Source organism: Balaenoptera borealis (genome assembly GCF_965194805.1).
Source record: "Balaenoptera borealis genome assembly, chromosome: 17".
Taxonomy (NCBI): domain Eukaryota; kingdom Metazoa; phylum Chordata; class Mammalia; order Artiodactyla; family Balaenopteridae; genus Balaenoptera; species Balaenoptera borealis.
This window is the reverse complement of record NC_138876.1, coordinates 52,125,883-52,151,917: the sequence shown is the minus strand read 5'-3', so window position 1 is coordinate 52,151,917 and position 26,035 is coordinate 52,125,883. Positions and strand designations below refer to the sequence as shown.

Sequence of the window (26,035 nt, the reverse complement as noted above, 5' to 3'; positions counted from 1 at the left end):
AAACTAATATAGCTACTATGGAAAACATTATGGAGGTTACTCATGAAATTAAATATAGAACCACAATATGATCCAGCAATACCACTTCTGGGTATATATCTAAAGGAAATGAAACAATAATCTCAAAAGGATATCTGTACTCTCATACTCATTGCATTATTATTCACAATAGCCAAGGTATGGAAACAATCTAAGTGCCCTGAGAATGAAGGAATAAAGAAAATGTGATATATATATATATATATATATATATATATATAAATAAAATGTCTTATTATTCAGCCTTAAATAGAAGGAAATCCTGCCGTTTAGAACCTGAATGAACCTGAAGTGTATTATATTAAGTGAAATAAGCTAGACAGAGAAATACAAATATTACATGGCATCACTTGTACGTAGAATCTCAAAAATAGAAAGTCAAATTCATAGAAACAGAGTCAGAATGCTGGCTGCCAAGGGTGAGGGGTGGGAGAATTTGGGAGAGGTTGGTAAAAAGAGTACAAATTTTCAGCTATAAGATGAATAAGATCTTTTGCTCTCATACATAACATGGTGACTATAATTGATAATACTATTTTGTATAATTGAAATTTGCTAGGAGAGTAGAACTTAAGTGCTCTCATCAAAAAGAAAAAAAGATAAACATCTGATGTGATGGATGTGCTAATTACTTCGACTGTAGGAATATTTTCACAATGTATATGTATATCGAATCATCACATTGTACATTTTAAATATATTGTAATTTTATGTGTCATTTATACATGAATAAAGGTGAAAAAATAAATGACATATTAGAAAACACACAATATTTATTTAAGCCAAATAACATATATAATATTTCAGATGTAGATAGAAAATAAAAAAGAAAACTTGAAACCAGCTCCTGTTAAATCTTGAAATAAGATAATAAAACAGACATAATTTTCTCTCTTAATGGTGACAAGAATAGAGCACACAGTTGTAGTTAGTAGTATTTAAACATGAAAAAACTGTACTTATCACTTTTTTTCTATTTTACTTTTGTTCCTAACATTTGTGTCTTACATTTTGTAGTAAAAATTCTAGGCAAGATTTCTAGGTGAGTTGTCAAATGGTTAGACATTTACCCTGCCTAATCAACAATATCATTTCTGGGCACTTCCAGACAAAGATTGGAGTGGAAGAGGAGATATTTTAAGCCAAATGATACTTTACAATAAAGTTAAGTATATTTCCCTCATGCAGACATAGCAATACAAAGAATTGTGCCCCAACAGAAGACTTAAAACCAAGCTCTCCTAAATTGTAGAGGGTGCAGTACCACAGAAATGCACTATTATTGAGTTGTCCACATAACTTCCATTCAGGCACAGTGAACTCCCAGTCTGAGTGCTGCATGCACTCTGAAAATGATGGTTTGAGTCCATTCTAAAGTAAAAACAGTATTCTGAAATTGTAAATATAGAAGAACTATATCATGGCCAACACAAGTCATGATAATAAAGGACTTGGATAGTCACAATTTAAATACTATGATAAGAAAAATTTGACCTTTAGCTTTCCTCAGGTTAGCCAGCAGATAGTAGTTAATCCTCATATCCCTACATCAGTGAAAAAAATGAATTAGAGAAGAATGTTATTTATTAACATATATCACCCAAGTATCTTTTTTTTTAATGGTCTTAGGTTACCTAGATAGTCATTTAGTTGTAGTGATGGTAAACCTATATGCCTTTAACATATCTGAAAGCATGATATGACCTCATAAGCCAAAATTAAATATATTTGCAAGCATGTTTTACTGGACCTTACATTCTCAAGAATGTGAGTGCTCAGTCATTTCAATAAGCTATCATCTTCCTCCCAACCTCAACTTCAGGCTTAAAGAATGGTGCCCCAAAATGAAAGTTACATCTGTCAATCAGTTTTAGAGTAGAAAGATAAAAATATTTCCAAGGTCATATATGTTTGTTGAGGCTTAGTTTCTGGATTAGATGGCATTAGGAATCATTCTCTGTGGCATGACTTAGGAAGGCAGAGATAGATTTTGCTCATACTTCCACCAACACAAACTATAGGGAAGCTAGATGAAAAGACTTATCAGAGAGTTGATGCACTAGGCAAAGGCCAACCAACACCTGGTTCTCAGCAGCATCCAAGGCTCCATATGTAATTATGGGTGACAGCAGCCCTGGCCATTCTTGAGACTAAAGGCATTTAATTTCTGTCACCTATGTCTTCCTAATTTTATTTCTAGTCATCATGCTATCACTTGAGAAATGCAGCAGTAGAATCTGGAGGAAGATAGAATAAGACTGTAAAGCTTAAAAAGCGGTATTTAGGACAAGAATCCTCAAATTTATTGTGGAGTTACATTAAACATTTGTTTTCTGCTGATGTAGGTAAAGTATTTTGTTTTGTTTTGTTTATTCACATTAATAGTTGGAAGAAGATCCAAGCTTTTCCTAAGCTCAGAATTGTTTGGTAAGCAGGGATCTTTTGTGCTGCGTGTTAATATAATGTATGACACCATTGTTTCATTTGGGTAACTGTTGAAGATAATGTAAAGCTCAGGTTGCTAGAATTTACTCTTAAAGCCATTCATTTGAGCCAAAGTATTAACCAAGAAGGAAGTACAAAAGCAAAAGACAGCTGTAATGTAGTATTTTATGAAAGTAAATTAGTTACTAGAATTGTTTTTTTATTAAAGGTAAAAATAAAGGTTTTTTTTTATTTACCCAGTGAAAAATCTGAATAAAGAACCTTAAAAATTAAGTTGATGACATTTCCCATGCTCAAGGCAACAGCTGATTACCACTGTAATCATAAATGTTTCTTTGGCCTGTGCCAGCACTATATTCTATCAAATCACAGGTTCATAAATGCAAACTTCTAGGCAGATTCACTTTTCTCATCTGTAGAGTATATATGCCTTATTTACTTGAAAAAAAAAAACTGTTATAAATTGGGAAACAGAAAAGTGTAAGAAATTGCTATTATTTTGTGAATTTACAAAAAATACATGTAATACAGGATCTTAAATGTGACCTGAAATGGGCCTGAAAATAAAAGCCTTATCAAACTCTGAGAGTGAGTTCAGAAAACTACTTAGGGATGAGTAGTTCATGGCTAGATGATAAAAACAGGTCAAATTCCCCTTTCCTTTATAACATATTATAATTATAATATCATAATTACTCTAATAGCGTTTTTTTAGCTAACATGTATTAAGCATCTTTTTTTTTTTAAATGTACCAGACACTCTTGTAAGTACTTTACATTCATTAACTTAACTGATCCTAACCATAAGCCCTATGCTATACATTCTAACATAAGAAAACCAAGACACAGAGAAGTGAAATCGCCTGCCCAAAGTCACACAGCTGGTAAAAGAGAGACCTAGAGTTTGAACACAAGCAGCGCTACTCAGAAGGCTTCCCTCTTAACTACTCTGTTATAACATCTGTTTTCACTTCATGACTTTCATAGACATGAACAAAATTATGTCATAAACATTTGAAAATCCTTCTGCTATTACTCAATTTTTATCTTTCCAGTCTCATAAGATATTACTTAGATGTCTCCCTGATACCCAGGGATTTATGTTCCTAGGGCTATCAATAAACCTCAGGCCAAACACATGTCCTCAGCTCCAGTGAAATATCTCTTAGCTCCTTTCTGTCCACACCAATACACTGGAATGTGAAGCTTAAGGCCCAGACTGATTTAATTTCACTTTATTTTTCTTCCCTGCGCCTTAAGGCAAAATCTTTATTTTTTATTTGCCATATGTTTTACTTGACCTTTCTATTCTCAGTGTGGAGCTTTCCTCTTTTGCCTATTATGCCTAAGAGGTGTGACTCTCAATACACCAGTATTAGAATGGAAATTCTTCTGGTTAAATATATTTATATACCTATGTTCCCATATCACAGTTTTTACCATACAAGGTCCACTCCATTAGAGAACCAATAACTACAAAAGCTATTCCTCACTACTAAGGATAGTATAAGTAGATGACCTTAGGAGTTCCTAAAATATCAGGCCCTCTGAGTTTGGCAGTAGTATGGATGTACTCTCTGGCAGGGCTAGAAATCAACAGTTACCGTATTTTGACAGGTGAGCTAGTCTCTCCCAGGCAGATCCTGTGTAAGGGCAAAGAGAAATGTTTTACTACTGGAACTGCCTCAGAGGAAGAAAGAACAGCTGAGATATTATGAGATTACCCTAGACAGATTACAAGAGGAATAGAGGAGATCAGATCTGCATGAGATGGAGAAAAGATTCTCAGCAGATTCCACCAAAATAAGGCCAAGGACCCAATAAGACTGGGAAGAATCATTCTTTTATCAGATAAGCAACTGTAGAATTTTGATTTGTTTAGTGTACTCTGAAGATGGTGTCTTTTACCACTTTTATTTAATAGGGGTCTCTTTTTAGATGGGAGAAAATCAATCAATCATGGCAAAAATAGACTGATTACATTAAGGTTTTAATAAAACATTCTAGAGCTAACAGGAAACACAAAATTCAATCCAACTTTTCTAAGTAGAAAAAGTGCACCGTGACAATATGGTCACCTAAAATTAATTTTGTAGCAGGTTAAATATCAAATAAAAGAACAACCAGTGATCTGATGAAATAATATTGGTTAAACCTATTTAAAAGTTGGCCTATCCTGAGTATTTATTTAAACCTCTTTGAAAATAATCCAATATTTTCAAGTCAGTGTGATAGTCAGTGTTTGCACAGTCTATGAAGAAATATGTAAAGATCCTGTGAAATGGATTACTTTATGCTGCTACTCTCAATTTCCTCTGTTCTACTAGTTTGCTGCCTCTAAAGAAACATATGAAGTAAAGGATTTCAAAGTCAGATTACGTTTTAAGAGATCTTTTTGATACACACTTGTATTTTCTATTTTCATTCTAACTAAAATAGTGCTTATATTTGCTTTGCCAAAATTTTGTCTGGCTATTTTCAAAGAGAATATGTTCTATATTTAATAATATGTTTTATTTTCCTCATGGGCTCTACCCTATTGGAAGTTATGATTACAAAAATCATATTGCATAACATGAATAAGTTTTCCTGTGCAAGCCATGCATTACAGAAAACATTAGAGTGGTGAAATGACCTATTTTAATCAAGTACCTAGGTGAAGTGGTCCTGCTTTATTTCAGTATAACAGTGCCTTGATTTAAAAAAAGTGAGGAAATTATATAGATATTTAGATTTTGATTTGGAGATCATATTTATAAGAAAAAATTTGATATTCTAATATTTTTCATTCAGATGACTTGTCAAATTGTATGCCAAATGTTTTTATGAACCACTTGTTATATCTGGAAAATGGAATCTGCCAAATAATTTGGTTATTTCCAATTTAATAACATGCACCTTTAAATCTCTTCTACAGCACCCCTAAGAAATAGACTAATAGAGTATATGAGTGCTTCTGTGTTACAGGCAAAATTATGAGCAGAGTGGCCAATCTGGTCACCTTTAAGACTGATTGTCTAGCAATCTCACATCAACTCTCAAGACAGCTGAAAAGAAAATTTCAGTTTAGTGACATATCATCTGTGTATAAAGACAATTCTATAAAAATCTACTGAACAATAAGCACTATTCAGCCCAGCTTTCACCTTAAAAGATAATAGATGCTTATGGATGTGTTTCATGGAACCATCATAGTATCTGTTACAGGAATTGGTAATGTGCTCTAGATTTTTTTTTCAGGATGCTTATATGCTAATGAGTGAAGGGAGGAATTCAAGTCTGTTATTGTTTAAGGAAAATATCATATCAGGAGACAAGTGACACTGTTTAATTAGAGTTACGATCTCTCTCATCTAGTGGTTATTTAAATCCAGCAAATTCAACTATCTGGACATAATTTCAAAACAAGAAATGTGTCAAACATTGTTTCCCAGAATGAAAAAAAAATTAAAAAATGTTTATATTGAATTTTGTTCATAAAACTGTCTCACTCTGAGTGTATTACTTTTTATATGATTCTAAACATAATGAATATCCCTTTATTTAAACTATTACAGAATAAAACAGAGAATCAGAGAAAGCAGTTCTTCTGAAGGCCATAGGGAATAATAATAATAACCAACTAATGAAGAATACAACTATTGAACAGTTCCAAGAACTGCAAAACATAATGGGGCAGTCAATAATATTCACTATGATTACCTTAAGTCTCCACAAAATGTTTAAAATATATCCAGAAGTCAGTGTTTAATACAGTAGGACATTTTAAAATAATGTTTTAAAAAATCCTCAACAAAATTATATCAGAATATTTCAAGTAGAAATATTTAATAGATATATTTCCTACTATAAAATATATTTAATCTTGTCATTTTAAGAATTTTATAGCTTTTTAAGTAATGTAAATTGTCATCATTGTAACAGATGACAAAGTATCGAGGGAGTATAAAGAAGTGCCAGCCATCAGGGAAATATATGTTACATAAGAGTCTGCCCTTGTATAACAGTGGTTGTTCCTGTGAATTCTCTGCCATTGTTCACAGGGAAAGGCTAACAAGCTAGAGAATTTACCGTTGTGGTTCCTAACAAGAATGACTTCCTGCCAGTCCAGGAGAGGGTGCCCAAATGAGAGGGAGATTGATGAGAATTGATGAGAAAAGGTGGGAAATCCCTAGGGCAACTCTAGGTGGAGCAGTCCAGAGAAGAGGCAAGTCCTGGATCACGGATGTGGTGTGGGCTTGGGTATATTGTTTTTTCCTTTGCTTCACATTGCTCAGGGCAGATCACTCACTAATCACTTCATTGCCATTCCTGCCTGCATGGAACATATTACAGAGTAGGGGTACCCAGCTATCCCCAAGCATTTCCTTCCCACTACAATGATCAGGGCTCTGAGGTTCTTAAACATGGCTGCACACTGACTTCACCAAGGCAGCTTTGAAGAAACTGAAGCTTGGGCCCCATGTCAGACAAACTAAATTAGAATTGAATAGGGGAGGGGGAGAGAGGCACCAAAGTGGCATGCACACACACAATTCCTAAAGATTGGGAGACATAAACTGAGGCTGAGGTTTCATTAGCTAATAATCTCTGGAGATTGCACCCACCTATAGCATAGTCTCTCTAAAAGAAAGACAATGTAAAAAACCATCTACCATATAAATCAGAATTAATGGATCCAGACAGGATAAATATTTTGAAGAAATATATTAAATATCATCAAATATGTGAGAATTTTTTATTAGGGTATAGTTGTTTTACAATGTTGTGTTGTTTCTGCTGTACAGCAAAGTGAATCAGCTATATGTATACATATATCCCCTCTTTTTTGTATTTCCTTCCCATTTAGGTCACCACAGAGCTATGAGTAGAGTTCCCTGTGCTATACAGCAGGTTATTTGAACAGGCATAAAAAGATATAATAAGAAAACAACTGGAGATAGTGGGTGAACAAATATAGTGTGGACATAATAAACTCAACACTGAAGAGTGGAATGGTTCAGGTTGAAGAATGAATTCGTGAGCTGGCAGTATAGATTAAGGAGTGTCCTCAGAAAGCATTAGGAATGAATAAACAGACAGAAAATGTAAAGAAAAGTTTCAGAGATGTAGAAGACAGCCAGAGGTGAAAAAAGCTAAGGTCTTCATCAAAGGCACACCTTTTCACAGGTGCCTCTTTTCCATCTTTCCTGGAGAACATTCATTCCCAGGACCTCCTGGCTTAAGCTCCATGGCTTCCAGTGCTTCCAGTATTCCTACTGTCGGACTCTGAGGATGATAATCTCTAACACATATGCTCACCACAACACACACAGAAGGACTTGCCTGGTGTTGGAACTGGAAAAAGGAACTGTGCTCAAGGCAGAAGTTGGTGAAAAGAATTTTGTTGCAGGGGTTGTGTTGGACATGGTTAAAAATAAACTTTTAGTGTGTTTTCCAATCACAATACAGTTACAATTACTACAGAACTTAAAAGAGTAGTTTCATCAAATTTAATTTGAAATCCTGCTTGTTATGATTTTGGAGAAATCTTATATTTGATCTCCTGTTTTGTTTTGTTTTGTTTTTTAAAAGCCTATCACTAACACAAGCTGGCTGGGATGAATCAAAGTTCAGAGTTCCTCAGTGATCCTTGGAATCAGAAACCCTCATCCCAGAGGCAAAGGTGGACACGAAGTGTAAAAGCAGATAAAACCACATGATACATAGAAGAGTCAAGGTTCAAAATGTCATTTGAAATTTTGGGGGTGGGAGAGGGTAGACAGAAAAGAATTATGTCTGATGGGGACAAAGGTTGATACAAGGAAAAAGCCACGTTTGAAAGCCAGAGAGGCAAGAATGAACATCATAGGTACTGATCAGAAAGAGGCACTCCACTGGAGTGCTGAGTGACTGCCTAGAACATGAATTGTTCTTCGTAACTTGCCTTTAGGTCCAGCAGAGGCCTAATGAATGGATGAACTGAAGCAGAGTAAACATGCAAGGAAGAAGTAGTGAAGACCACTCAGATATTACAATTATGTTCACATCATATCCCCCGCCTTAAGAAGAGATGCATCTCCTAATCTTTAACGAGAACACCTACTCTTCCTGACTCCTGGGGTATCCTCCCCACTCAACATCCTTATGTCATGAGGGACTTCTGACTTGGACTTACTCAGGGATAGAAGCCACATTATATTAACTGACACCTGAGAACTTCCTTCCCCCAGCCAGACAAATATTTCTCTGGAGTATTATCCTTGGTCTTCCTCAGCCAAGATCTCCTCCAGACCGTAGCTTTAAGGAAAAGCAATAAGAGCTCCTGCTTGTAGCTGTGAAACCCTACAAGTCTGAGGTAAGGTTGTGAGAGTAGAGAAAATACTAATCTATGAGAAAAGCGAGCAAAAGAGAACTTGTCTTTATCCAACAAGGTGTATTTCTAATATTCCAAAACAAGTGAGCTCAGCTAGAAAGTAGATTTTAAGATTTTGTTTGCTTTTCAGCAAACACTAAAGTGCTTAAATAAATTAGGTATAATGTTCCTAAAATATTTTACTTCTTTCATTTTGACACTATTTGCACACATTAATAGTCTAGTTGTATAAGCAACATTCATCTATGTAACCAACTTACTTTGCCTTCTATCAGCAGCTTCCACTATTTCCCCACCATTTAAAATATGCTGTAGCTGTAGTGACACCTATTCCATTCCTAAATTAATTCACATCTTAATATTTTGGCTAAACATACATTTTCAGCATCCCAAATGCTCCATTTCTGCCTTACAAATTTCTATTGTATTTTCATGATCCAACTTCAGAAATCATTAATATCAATAGTTCCTTAGCCAGAAACTTTGCAAAACTCTGCATAAACCTCTGCTATATAGAACATATTGCACAAGATTACAGTCTGTTTGTTTTAATAGACTGAGCATAGGTATCATATCTTTCTTAATTTTAAATTCCAAGCACCTGTTAACAATGCCAGCATATGGAAGACACTAAATAATTTTTCTATTGGAATGTTAATATTAAAAAGATAAAAAGTTCCAAGTTTTTCATACCCTCAAATAAAAAACGATACAATTTTAAATGTTATATTACTATTAATTTCATTTTGAAACCAAAATGAAATTAATAGTAGTATCAAATTGGAACGATCTTATTTTTCCTTAGGACCAACTTATTTTTCCTTGGTAAAGCATAAAGGGAGCTCAACTATTGAATCAGATCGTTCTGTAGAGTAATGAGCAAATTATCAATGATAACTAATTTAATATAAAATATGCAAAAAGCCAGTTGAAAATGAAAATATTTTCTCTCCTAAAATTCATACTAAATATGTACAAGATTGTCATTAAGAAGCCCCTGAAATCTACTAAAGTAGCGCTCAGTGTCTGTAGTTCTTTTGGCATAGTTTTATACTCCTCTAGTTTTTATGACCCACTAAGAGTTGCAATTTTTCCCATGGTGCTTGGTACTAGCACCTGTTCCACACATGTTGTTTCTAGCTCATGGTGCTCATTATCTTAATGGACAATTACAGCTCTCTAACTGATTTCTCAATCACTACAGTTAATAGGAAGATATTCATTATTGCCTACACTTTCAGCTTTTGAATAGCAAATGCATTTTACTTTATTTCCCCTTTGAACTATTTTCTCAGCTTCGTAAAAACAAGCCACTGCTCTGTCAAACATTAAGAAGGAATAAATAAAGTTCCAAAATCTAATATCAAGATCTAGGTAAAAGTGAAGTTGAATGGCATTTTTACTAAGAAAATTTTAGAAACAAATATTTTCCTGCTTCTTAACAGATAAAAGATTGACATTTAACAGAATTGTAGGAATTTAAACCATATTTCACATTGTTTTCCAGTATTTTTAGTTATACACCTAAACATTTTAAGTGCATAATAAAAGTTGAATGAACTTAAAATTCTCAGAATATCCTGCCTTAATACTTTAGCCCAGTCAAATTTATATAATTGATTACTCAATTGTAACATTACTTTCCAGGAGTGTTGTGTGTACTTCTAGCCTGAGAAATATAGAAAATTTTAATACTTATTTTCTCAAAATAAAAACAAAGCATTATTATTATTTTTGATCTGAAAAGAAGATATATGAAGCAGCAATCACCTACTAGAGGTCAGTAACAAACATAACTTTCAATAATCACTTATCTTCATTGAACACCTGCTCTGTACTGCTCTCTTCACAAACATCATCTTTGCACCTCTAAACATATAAAACAGGTACAGGATGGCTAAGTGACTTGTTGAAAGTCACACAGATAATAAATGAATCAGTTGGGATTCAAATCCAAATCTGTGTTTATACTACCTCTTGGTTCCTCTAAAGTTGAAATATTGCATAGAGATTGAATAATATCCTTAGTTTGAGGAATTCTCCATTGGTCTCGAAATTCCAAACCAATCATGGCTCTATTGCAAACTTCTAATTCCTAGGCTCTATGTTAGTTGCTGGAAGTCTCTGAACTAAAACATTTGAAAAATAATATGTACCATTGATTTTTACTGGCAATTTAATACCTATATTTCTGTGTAAAAAATGATTAAAAACACAAGCTTTGTTTTCTATATTTCATGTAAATATCTATAAATGTATTAAGTGTCTAGTTTAGCCAACTTCCATTTCTAGGTATTGACAACTTAAAGTTTTAACTTTTATTTTTGTGTTTTCTATTCATTGCATTTTTTACCCTTAAAGATATTACCAGTACTTTTCTGGAAAAATGAATTACAAATGTGACTGTTTTATTATAATATTTTTTGTAGTTTTTGTTGAATGAACATTGAGTATACTTGTCCACTGAAAAGAAATTTTCTTGAAGGATATTTACTCAAGACTGAAGTTTCAGGAGATACATATATATATATATATATATATATATATATATATACACACACACACATACATACACACACCTATAGATGGCTGCAGTCACTCATTCTTGCTGTGTAAGAGTTGTTTTTAATTCCTATTCTGTTTTTTAGATCCAATGGGCACATCTAAAATAACATCATAGTTGGGTTGTACTTTTCCGTATTTCTGTATCACTCTAGTTCACACTGAAAAATTGACTGATTGTAAAGGGAGAGTCTATAAAAGTTTGGTATGTAAAAGTATAATGCAAATTAGATAACTTGATTTATCTGGCTCAAGTCAAACAGATTTGAAAAATCATGTGCTAACTAGGTAGTAGATTTGAAAAATAAGTGAGCACGTCTCTGTGAACTAGTTCAGAACACTTGGTAACAGTGGAAATGAAAATTCTGATAGAACAATTATTTAGGAAGACTGTTGTTTCCTTAATTAAAATTGTATTTTCTTTCTCTTCATCTCTTCCTTCAACTTTATAATTTAGTTGTCAATAACTTGCAGAGATGCTGGTTAACAGCACATCTAGCATGTATTTGACACTCTTACTGTGATGATTATCATTAATAATATTTATTTAAATAGTACTGTATATTTTCCAAGCCTTTTATATACACTTAGTTTTATACATATATTTATATGCATTTAGTTGTCACAATCTCTCTCATAAAATAGTTATTCTCCTGGAGGTAGAATATAATTCCACCCTTCTTAAATGTGGGCTATGCATAGTGATTTCTTTCCAAAGAGTACAATATGGAAAGGGGGGAAAAAGAGCAATCTTATAGTGCAGAACCTCAGTCAAATGAACAAAATTAACAACAGTGATATGATGATCACATGTACTCTTGATATGGTGTGATGAACATGGTACTTTTTCACTGTAGTCTTCCTCTTAAAACACATAATACTAGACTAATCATGAGAAAAACATTAGACAAATATCAATTAAGGGACATTCTACAAAAGCATCTGACTGATATTCCTCAAAACTGTCAAGGTCATCAAGAACAAGGGAAATCTAAGAAACTGTCATCACAGCAGAGATGAGCATAAGGAGATATGGCAACTAAATGGAATGTGGTGTCCTGAATGGGATCTTGGAACAAAAAATGGACAACAGATAAACTAAATAAATCTAAATAAAATGTGGATTTTAGTTAATAATAGGGTATAGATCTTGGGCCATTAATTGTGACAAATGTACCATACTAATGTAAGATGTTAATAATAGGGTAAACTTGTTCTGGAGAGTACGGGAAATGTCTGTATTATCATCATGACTTCTCTGTGAATATAAATTTACTCTAAAATAAAATTTAAAAAAGAAACAGGGAAAGAATTCACACACACACACACACACACACACATCCTAAGTTACAGTTAGAAAACAGAGCTTCTCCGAGATCCTGGATCACTAGTAGAGAGATCACCACACTCATACGCACTAATGAATAGTTGAGCAAGAGTCTAATTTTTCCACCAGTAAAGCGTACAGCATGGGCAGTCCATTTTTGAATATGGTGGAATCCAATCATTTAGATCCCCATTTCTGTAGTCATAGCTTTAAGGAACTTCTCAGCACATGCTAGTTTCATTTTCTCCTACTCTATCTTTTCATTTATCCAGAGGTCATTCTTATCTCTCCACTTGGCTGAGCCTCAAGGTTGTCCCAGCTTATCTTTGTAATTTCTCTGCACCTGGTGTCCCTGATCTTATTAAAACAGCTCATCTCCATTTTCAGCTTGTGATTTTTCTGGGCAGTATTTTTAACCCATTTATTCTTCCTTCACCAATTCTATCTTGTATAGTTAAATATTTTCTAAGCCAAACTTATAATCAATAATGTTCTAAATACTTAAAAATAAGGACAAAATTATTCTATCATTTTCTTCATCAAAGACAGGACCTAACAACATTACTATGTTTGTATTTGTAAAAACAATTTTATTAATTTACAATTAGCCTGTGTCTAACAAGAATCAATCTTTTCACCTAAATAAATGTGCTAATATTCTTTCTTTCCAAAATCAAAATTTGAATGGTCAAATATGTTTTCCATAACAAAATCTAATTGTTAAATAATTTATATATGTGGTCATGTAACCTAATTCTTTGTTTTCTCTTTTAAATAAAGCTTTGTCTGGGGTAGGATTCTAACCTCTTTCCCGCTCTAGGAAGAGAAGTTCCAAGACACTTAGAATATAATAAACTTGTTCCTGAATCTAACCCACACTCACAGTTCTAAATATTGGTCACTAACCAGCACCACCACACAGAAATAGAAGCCAAAAGATGCTGCTGTTGGTAATACTAAAGATCCTCAGTGTCCAGCAGTGATCTTTGTCCTCACAAGTCCCCCCTGACAGTGAGCTATATTAGTCACTGTCCCTGATGCCCATGGTCATCCAATATAGCAGCTGCTCTACGGACAAGAGTTCAACATCTGAAGAAGCAGTTTCAGGAGCCCCTGGGGTAGAGATTTAGGAGCAGAGTACAGGAGCAGGGACTTAGGCACCAGTGTGAAGAGGTCTTGATGCGAAGGAAAAATTCTTCTGAGGGCTACCAGTGCCTGGGAAGGTGGGAAGACACTTCCAGATATATCAATTTAGGCAGTGACCCAGAGGAATATGGTTCCTTGATTTTTGAGTTTTGAATTCCCAGCCCTACCTTTACCTTCTCACTTATGTCAAAGAAGAAACAGATTTGGACAGTAGTTAAAGCAGTAAAACAATTTTTTCAGGACTCTTACAATAGGAAAAAGAGAACTTGATTCCAAATGCAGCATAGGTAAGTGAGAATTTATAGCCAAGGAGTAGGGTGGTGGGGTGGGGGTGTGGTTATTCAGTAAATGAAAAATTACAAACAGGCAGCATCAGGGGTAAGGGGGTTCTGAGCTAAACCAACCTAATAGAATTCTTGCTAAAGACAAGCGAGGGTGATCAAAGAAAGAATCTTTGTCAGTCCCATTTCTTGTTCCAGGGAAGAAGGGACATTCTTCTTTCTTTTGAACATTATAGGTCCATTTCTCATCAGGTTATCTTTCATTCATTAAGGATCAGTTGAATCATCTGTTGGGAACTGGTAGTAGAGAGAATTTGCTAGATGGTGCTAGCAGCCAGTCATTTAATGAAGGGAGTTTCCATGAAAATAAAGGAAAAACTGAGATTAATAGTTAAAAATCCAGTTTCTGAATTCAGTGGGCAGCCAGTCAGGAAGATTTCTAGATGATGAACTTGAAGTATCATTAGATGGTAGAGTGAGGGCAGCACTGGCAATCCAGGGGAATTCCTGGTTTGCAGTTTGAATGCTGTAGTGTTGGCATGGGGTGTTCCAGTGAACCTTCTGAACTCACACAGCAGCAAGCATGAGGTTGCCCACACATGATCTGTTATGTTGATTTCCTTAAAGTTTATATCAAGTCATCCAGCTTCAGCTTGCAGGGCTTTGGGAAAAGATAATTTTAGTTCTCAATGATTCCAAGTCAGAAGGGAGAAAAATTAGAAACATTAATTTGGATAGTTGTAGCCAGATATTAGAGGAAACTAGAAAAAATTCATGATCCAGTCCAGTTTGTGGGATAGATAACGAAGCCTTAACGACAATGAACAGGACTAGAATTTAATATCCACTAGAGTGTGCTATAGTTTTCCACTAAAACAATTTTTCTCTCTACAATCACCACCATTTCTATCAAAGACAGTCAAAGTAAGGTTAATTTGTTTGCAAAATAAGTCTATTTTCATTAAACTTGGCCTGGTTATTTACATAACTGCAGCAAGAATAGAGATTGACAACATAGGTCTTATGAATTTGTTCTGCTGGAAATTTTCATAAGCAATCTCAGATTAGACTTTTAAAAGCCTCTTGAGGGTAGGAAGCCAAGCCAAAGACTCACCATCAGAGTTCTCCTGCAATACCTGTATGTTTGAGTGCATTCCTTCCTTCTCCAGGTCCCCAAAATATCCTGAGGTTCCTGGTCCTAAAAAAAAGTGACTTTCCTTACTAACTTAAAAAGCCAGTAACCCTAGAAGCAAAACACCAGATCGTTTTTCTGAAGGGAGACTTTATTGACTCCATAAAATCAACCATAGGTCCTTAAATCTGTCACCTTTGATTATACGCACACCTTTCGCAAATATGACATTCCAGTTAAAGTCTTGGCAAAATCATCAATGTTTCCAATTGTGAGCTGTTCACAATGTTTCCAATTGTGAATCTGTTCCAGAGAACAGATTCTTATTGAACTTATGTAAAAAGTATATTTCCTTGAAAATAAGAATACTCATTAAAAGTTGTTAAATTCTGGAGGGATCAGATAAGGAGAAAAAGATAAATTGTTTAAGTTCTGTTTACAAAGGTATAATTTACCAAATTGCTATCAGTTATAGATAGCTTAAGAGAAGAAAATAAAAAGTTTTCTTAAATCTGGAAAATAATCAAGAAACAGCAATATTTCAAATAAAGAGCCATAAAATTATAATCATCCTCATCAGTTTATTTAGTTCCATGTTTATTTGATTCCTGGTTTGCTTGCTCTTGGGATGGCAGTTTTATTAATCCAGTTTTTCCATTAGAGTGCTGGAAATCTTTACTCAGTTCAGCAGTATTATTAGAAATCTGTACTTGTTATAGTCCTTTGCATGAGTCTCTTCTTAGGTAAAGCACTTTTGCAAAAGCATCAGAGTAAAACAATAACTCTAACACAGCTTCTGTTCCTTCTAGAGAATAGCCTCTTACAAATGGAGAAGCCTAAGAATCTAATCCAGCCTCTGTTTATCTGGGATTCTAACCCAGCTTTTAGTGTACACTTAGAATCTTAAAAATCAAAATCTGTCCCTACCAGCTCCAACAGATGTTTGTCCGGAGCACTGGTTTAGGAGTCAGACTCACCAATGGATCCCCGATCAATCAGTCAGCAGTAAAAACAAAGGCTTCAAAGATGCAACTTAGGGTCCTGGGTGAGTGGTCTGGGGGTCCAATGATGAATCTGATCTTATTAAAGTTGCAGCACCATAACTGTCAAAGAAAAACCAGAACTGGACAGTAGTTAAAGCAGTTAAAAACAAATTTTATTCAGGACTATTGCAATAAGGGGTAAGAGACCTTAGTATAGAACTGGGCTCAATTCCAAATACACCATGGGCAAGTGGCAAGAGCCAAGAAGCAGAGTGCGAGTCAGTGGACAGAAAATTACTAAGAGAAACCGTCAAGGGTAAGGGGCAGAGGGGTTCTGGCTAAACCAACCTAACAGTATTCTTACTGAAGACAAGCCAGAGTGATCAGACATTACTTGAAAGATGGTAAAGGATAGGTGACCTGATCAGATATGGTGGCAGGGGGTGAAGTTCTGATTAAACTGACTTAGCAAGGTTCATGCCAAAACTAAATTGTACAAGGAAGTGACAGATGGGTCCAGGAGAAGGTTCAGGAGCCTGACTAAAGTTTGGTCAAAAAAAGAACCTTTGTCACTTACCCCATCATTTTAAAATAATCTCTTTTTGTGAAAAACTCCACAGGTACTCAAATATTCCCCCAGGGTGGGCACATGGCTTAAGCATCTACTTATCCCCAGGGCATAATAGAGCTTCAGCAAGTAGTAGAACTTCCATAAATGTTTGTTGAATTGTTGACCTCTTTCAGGATAGGAACTAAAACTAAAATTTGAAGACTATCCCAGAAAGTGAGTACATAAAAGAACTACATTTTGGTTTAGTCTCAATTTGTGTTATTGCTTTTAACAACTTGAAAATGACTTGTGGGATTCAAGAACAGAATAAAACTTAAAGAAGATAGTGATATGAAGCTCATTCTAAAGATTTTTTTTACTTGAATAATGCTAGGCTGTTAAAAGATTATAGAAGGCTGGAGTTATTGAAAACAGCTAAGTCTAAAGTTAAAATTTAAAGACCACTCAATCAAGCATAAAAAGGGCCTTTGAAATAAAGTTGATAATCCTTGGGGACAGCTATATTTAACTACCATTATTGTGGTTTCACTGTTATTGTTGAAATCAAATACATAAACAGAGCTTTCATGCTGTTTAACAAATTTCAAATCAGTATCCTTTCCTTTCTGATGTCAAGCCTGCCCCTAAAGTGACAGAGATACTAATGCACATTTCCCTTCAAATAATAAATGAAGGCAAGAAGTGCAATGAGAATAACATGCCTAAAGAAACAGCATCTTCCCATTTTTCTGACCAAATTCAGGCTTTCCTCTGCTGCTACACTGCTGCTTCCCTGAGGTTCCTATAAAAACAAAGAAACACAAAGGTTTACTGTTGGTGAACAGTAGTCTTGACTCATGCTGTGTCCTTAAAAGTTTGCCAAAAGTTTCTGGAGTCAAATCTATCATGATTCAGAGTAATTTTGAGACAGCAAAAAGTCCCTGGAAGAGTCTATCCATTCACTGAACTAGTTTAGGAGTTCTAGGTTGCAGAAATTGGGTCAGTTTCTTCCATTTGGCCACAATCTTAGTTTTATCTCCAGAGAAATCCTTTGCAAAAATTTCTGCCAATAATATTTAATATTTATTTAATATTCTCAAAAGACTTGTCTATGGTTACTCTAATGGAACTAGTATTTTAGAGCTCAGAAGACCTAGATGTCAACTATTCTAGCTCAAAAACTCTCATTTCACAGACAAGAAAACTGTGTTGTGCCCATTGTAATACAGCTAAAGAACCTAAGATAGGAACCAAGGTCTCTTGATTGTGAGACAAGTGTTATTTTTATTATGATCTTCTTCTACCCAATAAACATTTTTGTGTAGAATAACAAAAATTGTTTAAAGGATGAAAAAGCCTTGAAGCATAATTTGTTTTCCTCCTTAACTGAAGGAGTCAAAGTATTTGTGATTAATTAGGATCAATCATCTTTTAAAATATACACAAAGAACTTGGCAAGTGTTTCCCAAAATTAACAGTGCTTGATCCATGGAAAACTTTCCTCCCAACATATGAATTCCTTTTTGTGGAAACATGTTTAATAGACCAACTGTGAAAGCCTTCTACTTGTAGGAAAACATCCTAGATGTCAATCATAACATAATAGACTTTAGAAGCAACCACATTTTGAACATGTACTCTAGCATATAAATAAAAACAACCACATGTCAATTAATGAAAAATATTATTTTTTAACTTTAGTAAAATATAACATATTAGATAAGATCTAAATAAATACAAAGAGTTTGAACACCCACTACTATCAAAAACTGCTCTGAGCTGTTTCTTTTTTGTTCTTGAAGCCATTCAGTATTCTAGGGCTTTGGAGCCTTTATTGGCTTTTCCCACACCAGCAGGAAATCATACCTACTGAAACCAGGGCTGGATTCAGCCAGCACAAGGTGATGCCGCACTGCTGGCCTCAGTACCCCTTCTCCTATACCCTGTATACATATCTGAGTGCTTGATTTCCTGTCTGGGACTAAGCACCAACTTACACTCAGAAAAGACACAGGTAAAGTTTCTTTTATAGCTAATTCTTATGGCTTTTTCTGAGAAGAAATACCAACTACTGAAGTAAGCATGTATGCATCACTTTATCATCATCTTGCTTTCTTCCTTTCTCCTTTCCCACTCCATCCTTCCATAATCACCCCATCACACACACACACACACACACACACACACACACATCATCTCTTCCCCATCAGAAGGGCAGCAACACACACTCCTAACTTGGGGTCACCAGCATATAACCTCCCTAGCAGAAATAAAAAATGTCGACGTCTTATGACCTGCTTTTCTTGCAAGAAATTTATGTTAGGTCACCATAGCTAAGTGTATTTTTCTACCTTTGTTTCAGAACCTATTTAAGCAATTCTGAACATAATAATATGATAGTTTTCAAAACAAGAACCATAGATTCATTACAATTCTGCTGAATTTCTTTTGTTCTACCCCAAATAAGAATGGCCACTGCTTTCACTACAATGCCTTTTCTCACCTTCTTTTACTTTAAGTTCAATAATTTAATTTTCTTAAATTTTACAACTAGTTGTCACCTTGCATCCTCTTAATAGCACTTCTTGAAACACTTAATGAAGCTGAATTTGATTTTATGTCAATTGATCCAGTTAATCTACTCTTAGAAAAGTTGGTTTCATTTAAACTTGAGGACCTACATTCATTCAACAAACACACAAATAGTCCTTGCTCTTAAATAGTCCAGAATGTCTTAGGAAGATATCCATGTATACATAATAGTAAATACCTGTGGACAATGCTCTCTAGAAACCTGCATAAGGAAGAGAACAGAGGAAGGAGTCACCTTCCAACAGTAAAGAAGAGTTACTATAGGTCATGTCTGTGCAGAATTTTGATGTATGTGCAAAAAGTGTAGCTAACAGGGAAACAGAAATACAAACAAATGAAAAGTTAAGTATATTTTATGATTACTTTTGACTGACATTGGCATATTTCATGCACCTAGTAAATACTGAATATTTCTAGATGGATTAATGCCCTCTAAGGGATCTACCATTTATGGGGCTTAATATCTCTTACAGTAAAGCTTGTTCTAATTTTATTTATAATTTATTGCTATGAATTTCACTAAAACATAAACTCCATGAGCCCAGGAGTTGTTCCTTCAACCATGAACGCATAACAAACATTAAGAACAATGCTTGACGCATAACATGCATTGAATAAATATTTGTTAAACTGACTAAATGAACAAATACCCTGCCATTTCATTTTTATAAATATTTACAGACAGCACTCCCTATGGGACACACTGAGTCTCTCTCTCTTATTAAAGGTGATACAAAAAGAAAGAACACGTGAATCTTGTCTTAATAAAATTTATATTTAAATAGAATACTATATTGGCATCTGTAAAGGTACTTCTCAGCTCTCTGAAAGAAACATATTTTCTAGGAATAGAAGCATAGGCTGATGGTGAGGAAAAGTCAAGCACATTGGAAGAGGACCTAACTTCACTGCCTGTATCTAGGTGAGTCGCAGTTCAATGATGTGTCTCTTGCTCAGGACTTACTTCACATCTTCCTCCCCATTGCTCTGTCCAAGCTACCTGTGCTAACACCTCTGCTAGGGTAGTATATAATTTCTTTTCTTTCCTGCCTTTATGAATGATGATTGCCTATACTTAACATCAGTAGCTAAAATAGGTTTCCAATTTCAAAAATTATGACTAGCTTACCAAAGTGAGTTTCCAGTGAGTCAGCTATAAGGCATACTAATTCCTGTCTAACACCACATCAGGCCTCTCCCCAACTTAAAAGATTACTCTTTGCCTAAGCCCTCATTCCCTTTTCCTAAGTCTCACCTTCCTTAGTAGCCTTTTGTTCTAAAACAAAGGAAATCACTAAAAAAAAAGCAAGACTAAATAGAACCTTATTTATGAAAAGTATGCCTTTTGAGCAAAATTTTATCCTGTGATTTTCACACTACCTGGTGCACAGTAAGTGCTAAATAACTGTTTACAATAAGATAAAAGAGTAAAGGCTTATAACTCCAAAAATGTTTTTTAATTTCTGAACTGGGCAAAATGAATCATGTTACCATTGTTCTCCTATCTCAACAACTTAGAAACTTGTCATTTCCTTTTATAGAGAGGAGGCATAGTATAAAAGTTGTAATACTGCAGAAAAAGAAAAAAATAGAAAACTATTACTGATAGAAAATAATTTGAAGTCAAAATATTTGATTGAGTTACATCTAACATATAAATTTCATAGCCATGATTCAGAGATTTCATTTCCCATTTAGAACAACATGAGAATTTTAGAACCACCATAAAAGTCCAAAGAACTTCATGTGGTGACAGCATGCGGGAGCATGCCTCCTACCTCTCTCCCTTACTTTCCTCCTTTCACCAGTCATCGTCTCCATGTTACAGATGAAGAAAATGAAGTCTCTGTGACACAAAGAGATGAGTGCCTTGTCTAGTAGGTGAATTGTTTCAACCCATGTCTGTCTAACTCCAGAGGCAGGACCTTTAGGGAACCAGAGATGGATGCTATCTACATTATAACATCTCTGTAACTACCTGGATACTTTATGCCAAACCAAAATTACAGCTTTAGGAAAAAAATAGTTTAAGCTAGGAAACTGGATGAGTTTTCATCAGAAATGTCTCAAAGAGAATAGAGCATATTAGAACAAATATTAATGGGAGTATTATATTAGAAAAACAAAAATGAAAATGATAATGTTTGTATACTGGTAACAATGTAGTTTGTATACAATTTAAGGCATTTTATACTGCTACATCCCTATCCTTATATTGCTACACCCCTACTGATAGTAAAATCTACCACAATCTAAAATAATAATAGTATTTTGCAGAATGAATCCTCCAAATCCTAGACAAATAATTAAAAGTTGTAGAAAAAATGAAGTGTACAGAGAGATCCTAACAATTAGCATTATAGTTATGTTAAAATGTAACATTGATTGCATTAAAAACTATGCAGACAAGAAAAATACTGATTATTAGGAAGATTATTTTAGGAAGAGGTACAAATGCTCACGGTCCATGTTGATCCTATCCTTCAGCTCCAGCTACTAACGAGCATCCCACTTTCCCCATCATTATTTGTCAGTGAGACCAGAAACAATCTGACTCGAAGCTGGATTCCTTAAGAGTTCAGTCATTCTGGTAAACTGATGTGAATAAGTCATAATCTCATAAGTAGCTAAATTGTTGGCTCCTTGCTCTGCATCCAAAAAATCAATAAAAAATAAAATAATAATAAAAAAAAACTTTACTTGTTGCTACTACTAAAGGTAGAAAGCATTAGTTTAACTTAGTTGACCAAGTGAAGTGAAAAGCTACATTTGGAAAAAGTCTATACTATTAGGGAATAGAAAAAACAGGCCCACAATTATATCATTGAAAAAAACCAGACCATTAAGAATACTGGAAGTGATAAAAAATTATGTTTAATTTTTTCACCTTTGTTCTACTTTTCTATATTTCTATAATATTGTTCTATTGTTTTTCATAAAAAAGAGTACAATTTCTTATCTGTATGCTCATAGGAAATATTTCAAAAAACACTAATAATTAATGAATGTACGTTTGCTTTTGCAAAATAAAATAACAAATTAAAACATAATGAAGGTAAAAGACCTATTTTCCTTGACTCTCTTAGACATCATCAAATCATCTTACTTTTTCACCAAAAGGTTTGTATTTTTTCTGATTTCTAGAGTTAGTTATTGAATCTCTGAATAGGTAGCTAAAATAAGTATATGTTTAATTTTTCTACTGTATACAACTCCAACAGAGCATTCAGGATATCATCTCTCCATAGTCGAACATTTTAAATGACTTAATCCATTTACAAATAATATCCAAAAGACAGATCTCTTCAACTTCTGCCAAGAAGGAAAGCCGATAAACAAGACCAAACTATTAGTGAAAATAAAAAAACATTTCAAACAATGACAATCACATGAGATTTAGCAACTTTAGTATAGATTAAAAATTAGGAAAAAACATATATAAAGCATATACAAAGCATATATAAAGTATAAATATAACTATAAAAACAAACAATCCTCATGTTTCATTAATGAATTCTGTCATGTTCCTCAGTTAACAGGTACTTTAACAATTGGCTATCAGACTTCAGAATATAAGTGCCTTAAGAATAAATTATTCCCATTTGAAGGGAATAATTGTTTTAAGTCATATATAGCTCCCAAATATTAAATGGCTAATTTTTACAGTAGTGATCTCAGATAATGAATGCACTTCAAGAAGCACCTCATACTCAAAAACCCTAACAGCTCATTTCAGTCCAAACTGTCATAGGAAAATGCTGACAGTATTTAACCCTTTTTGTTGAAATATGCCTCAAACATAGTACAAATTTCCAAGCTTTATTAAGCAGAACATACTGGTCCTAATTTAATCATTCCCCTATGTGTCAAGGGCATCACTACAAACAATTGTTTTACCATGAGCTAGTTTTAAATAGTTACTCACAATGGGTTGGATCTTTCCTAACTTTGGTATTTAGTTTATGAAGATTAGAAAGCATTTAGCAGACAAATATGCCATCTTTGGTTCAAATATTATTTCACATGGGCAGTCGTAATATCCATCCCAGAGAAAAAACATTTTATTATATATTCAACAGCCCAGTTTTATGAAGGAAAAAAAAACCTCTGCAATTTAAAACTGTACTATATCTCTAAACTACAGTCCCCTGAACTCCTGTCCTACCACTCATTTTTCACTGCTGTACTTGATAATATAATCAATACTTCTCTCTCTACTTCACTAGTCAGGATATATTTTCCATCCAGCCATTCAATTAAGACTCCTTCTCCAATTCAGACTCTCTACCAATCATCGGGCAAAAATATATCACGCAAAGGAGATCATGAATCATCACCCATATCTAATACTAGAGAAGTAACTCAAAGCACTTTCCATTATATATATATATATATATATATATATATATATATATATATATATATATGTAAAAGCACTTTCTTTATATATATATATATATATATATATATATATATATATATATATATATATGCCATATAATAATCCACAATGGAAGAAGAAGAAGAATATTTACTGAGTGTATCCTATGCACTGAGCACTACACCTAGCATGATACACACTTTATATTATTTAATCCCCAAAGCAAACGTATCGGGTTAAAAATAACCAAAGATTCAGAAATTAACCTGGCCAAGACTACTTAGGTAGTAAGTAAGTAACCTCTAAAGACTGAGTTCCTTAAGACAAAAGACTATGTCTCCTTTTTGTGTATCCCAGTGCCTAGCACAGGGACAAAACAAGAGTGTTTCAATGCTCAGGAATAAAGTGATAATTGAATTCTGGTCAATTCAAGCTAAAGCTCCACTCTCACCAAAACTCAGAAACAAACAAATGAAATTATAAAACATAAACACTCAGGGCTATGTGCAGCAGTGAGACGTATTGTTATTAGAAAAAAGGTAGGCATGGGAAACATAAAAGCTATAAACTTCTTAATAAATAGTAAAATTTACTTGAATTCAGCTCTAAAGAAGACTGCCAGACATTTTTCAGGGTAGAGCCACATGATAGGCTTCACTAAAGAAACAAAAATATGTCCACACTTATTAAAGGTAGAAAAGATAAGTATTTTTTAAAAGATTTCCTTTTTGCAGATTGTGTTTGAATTTTATTTGATTCTCAAGGCTTTCTATGACCTTGGCATGGTAATATAGACTGTCTACCAATATTACACTTCATAAAATTCTAAAGCATTTTTCTGGAACTTCAGCAGATACAGAGGTTGATCCACCCACTTTCTCTCTACTGTTTCTGTATCCATTAGGCAGAAAGTACACACCTTGAGGCTCCTTGCTGGAAGAAGAACTGCTTACTACTCAGCAGAATCTGCATGTTCAGGCTTGTTGGTTTCTATAAATACAGTGCCAGTTATATAGGCCATTGGTTGTTTCCTTTATAGATTTCTGAGTTTCTTTGGGCTTTGCAAGCATTTTAAACTATTTGTTTTTAAAACCTTCTTTTCAGGTAATTGGCAATTTTGGAGTAAGCTGAAGTTTTTGAATTCAAGAGGAGTGCTTAAACACCACTATCTTTGCTACCACACTTCTACATAAATTACAAATATAGGAAATCAACTGTGAGAATCAAGACTCTCTGCTCTGAGGGAGGAACATTCTTAAACTCATTCTAGGAGGCCACCATCACCCTGATACCAAAATCAGACAAAGATGTCACAGAGAAAGAAAACTACAGGCCAATATCACTGATGAACATACATGCAAAAATCCTCAGCAAAATACTAGCAAACAGAATCCAACAGCACATTAAAAGGATCATACACCATGATCAAGTGGAGTTTATCCCAGGAATGCAAGGATTCTTCAATATATGCAAATCAATCAATGTGATACACCATATTAACAAACTGAAGAATAAAAACCGTATGATCATGTCAATAGATACAGAAAAAAATTTTGACAAAATTCAATACCCATTTATGATAAAAACTCTCCAGAAAGTAGGCATAAAGGGAACTTACCTCAACATAATGCAAGCCAGATTTGACTAACCCACAGCCAACATCATCCTCAATGGTGAAAAACTGAAACCATTTCCACTAAGATCAGGAACAAGACAAGGTTGCCCACTCTCACCACTATTATTCAACATAGTTTTGGAAGTGTTAGCCACAACAATCAGAGAAGAAAAAGAAATAAAAGGAATCTATATCAGAAAAGAAGAAGTAAAGCTGTCACAGTTTGCAGATGACATGATACTATACATAGAGCATCCTAAAGATGCTACCAGAAAACTACTAGAGCTAATCAATGAATTTGGTAAAGTAGCAGGATACAAAATTAATGCACTGAAATCTCCTGCATTCCTATACACTAATGATGAAAAATCTGAAAGAGAAATTAAGGAAACATTTCCATTTACCATTGCAAAAAAAAGAATAAAATACCTAGGAATAAACCTACCTACGGAGACAAAAGACCTGTATGCAGAAAACTATGAGACATTGATGAAAGAAATTAAAGATGATACCAACAGATGGAGAGATATACCATGTTCTTGGATTGGAAGAATCAACATTGTGAAAATGACTCTACTACCCAAAGCAATCTACAGATTCAATGCAATCCCTATCAAACTACCACTG

At 34.2% G+C, this 26,035-nt stretch overlaps 1 protein-coding gene across 6 annotated transcripts in view; it reads right to left on the bottom strand.

Annotated features, from left to right (window-relative positions):
- MMP16 (matrix metallopeptidase 16) overlaps positions 1 to 26,035 on the bottom strand; it is a 355,785-nt gene that overhangs the window by 273,205 nt on the left and 56,545 nt on the right. For 4 of the 6 annotated variants that reach the window (XM_082363458.1, XM_082363459.1, XM_082363462.1 and 1 more), the window contains one exon: positions 15,270 to 15,353. The exons of 1 other annotated variant lie outside the window; for it this stretch is intronic. In XM_082363458.1, the coding sequence (XP_082219584.1) occupies positions 15,270 to 15,353 (84 nt within the window). Of the gene's footprint in view, positions 1 to 15,269; positions 17,623 to 26,035 lie in introns of all 6 variants that reach the window. One more of the 6 variants, XM_082363461.1, reaches the window with a different exon arrangement.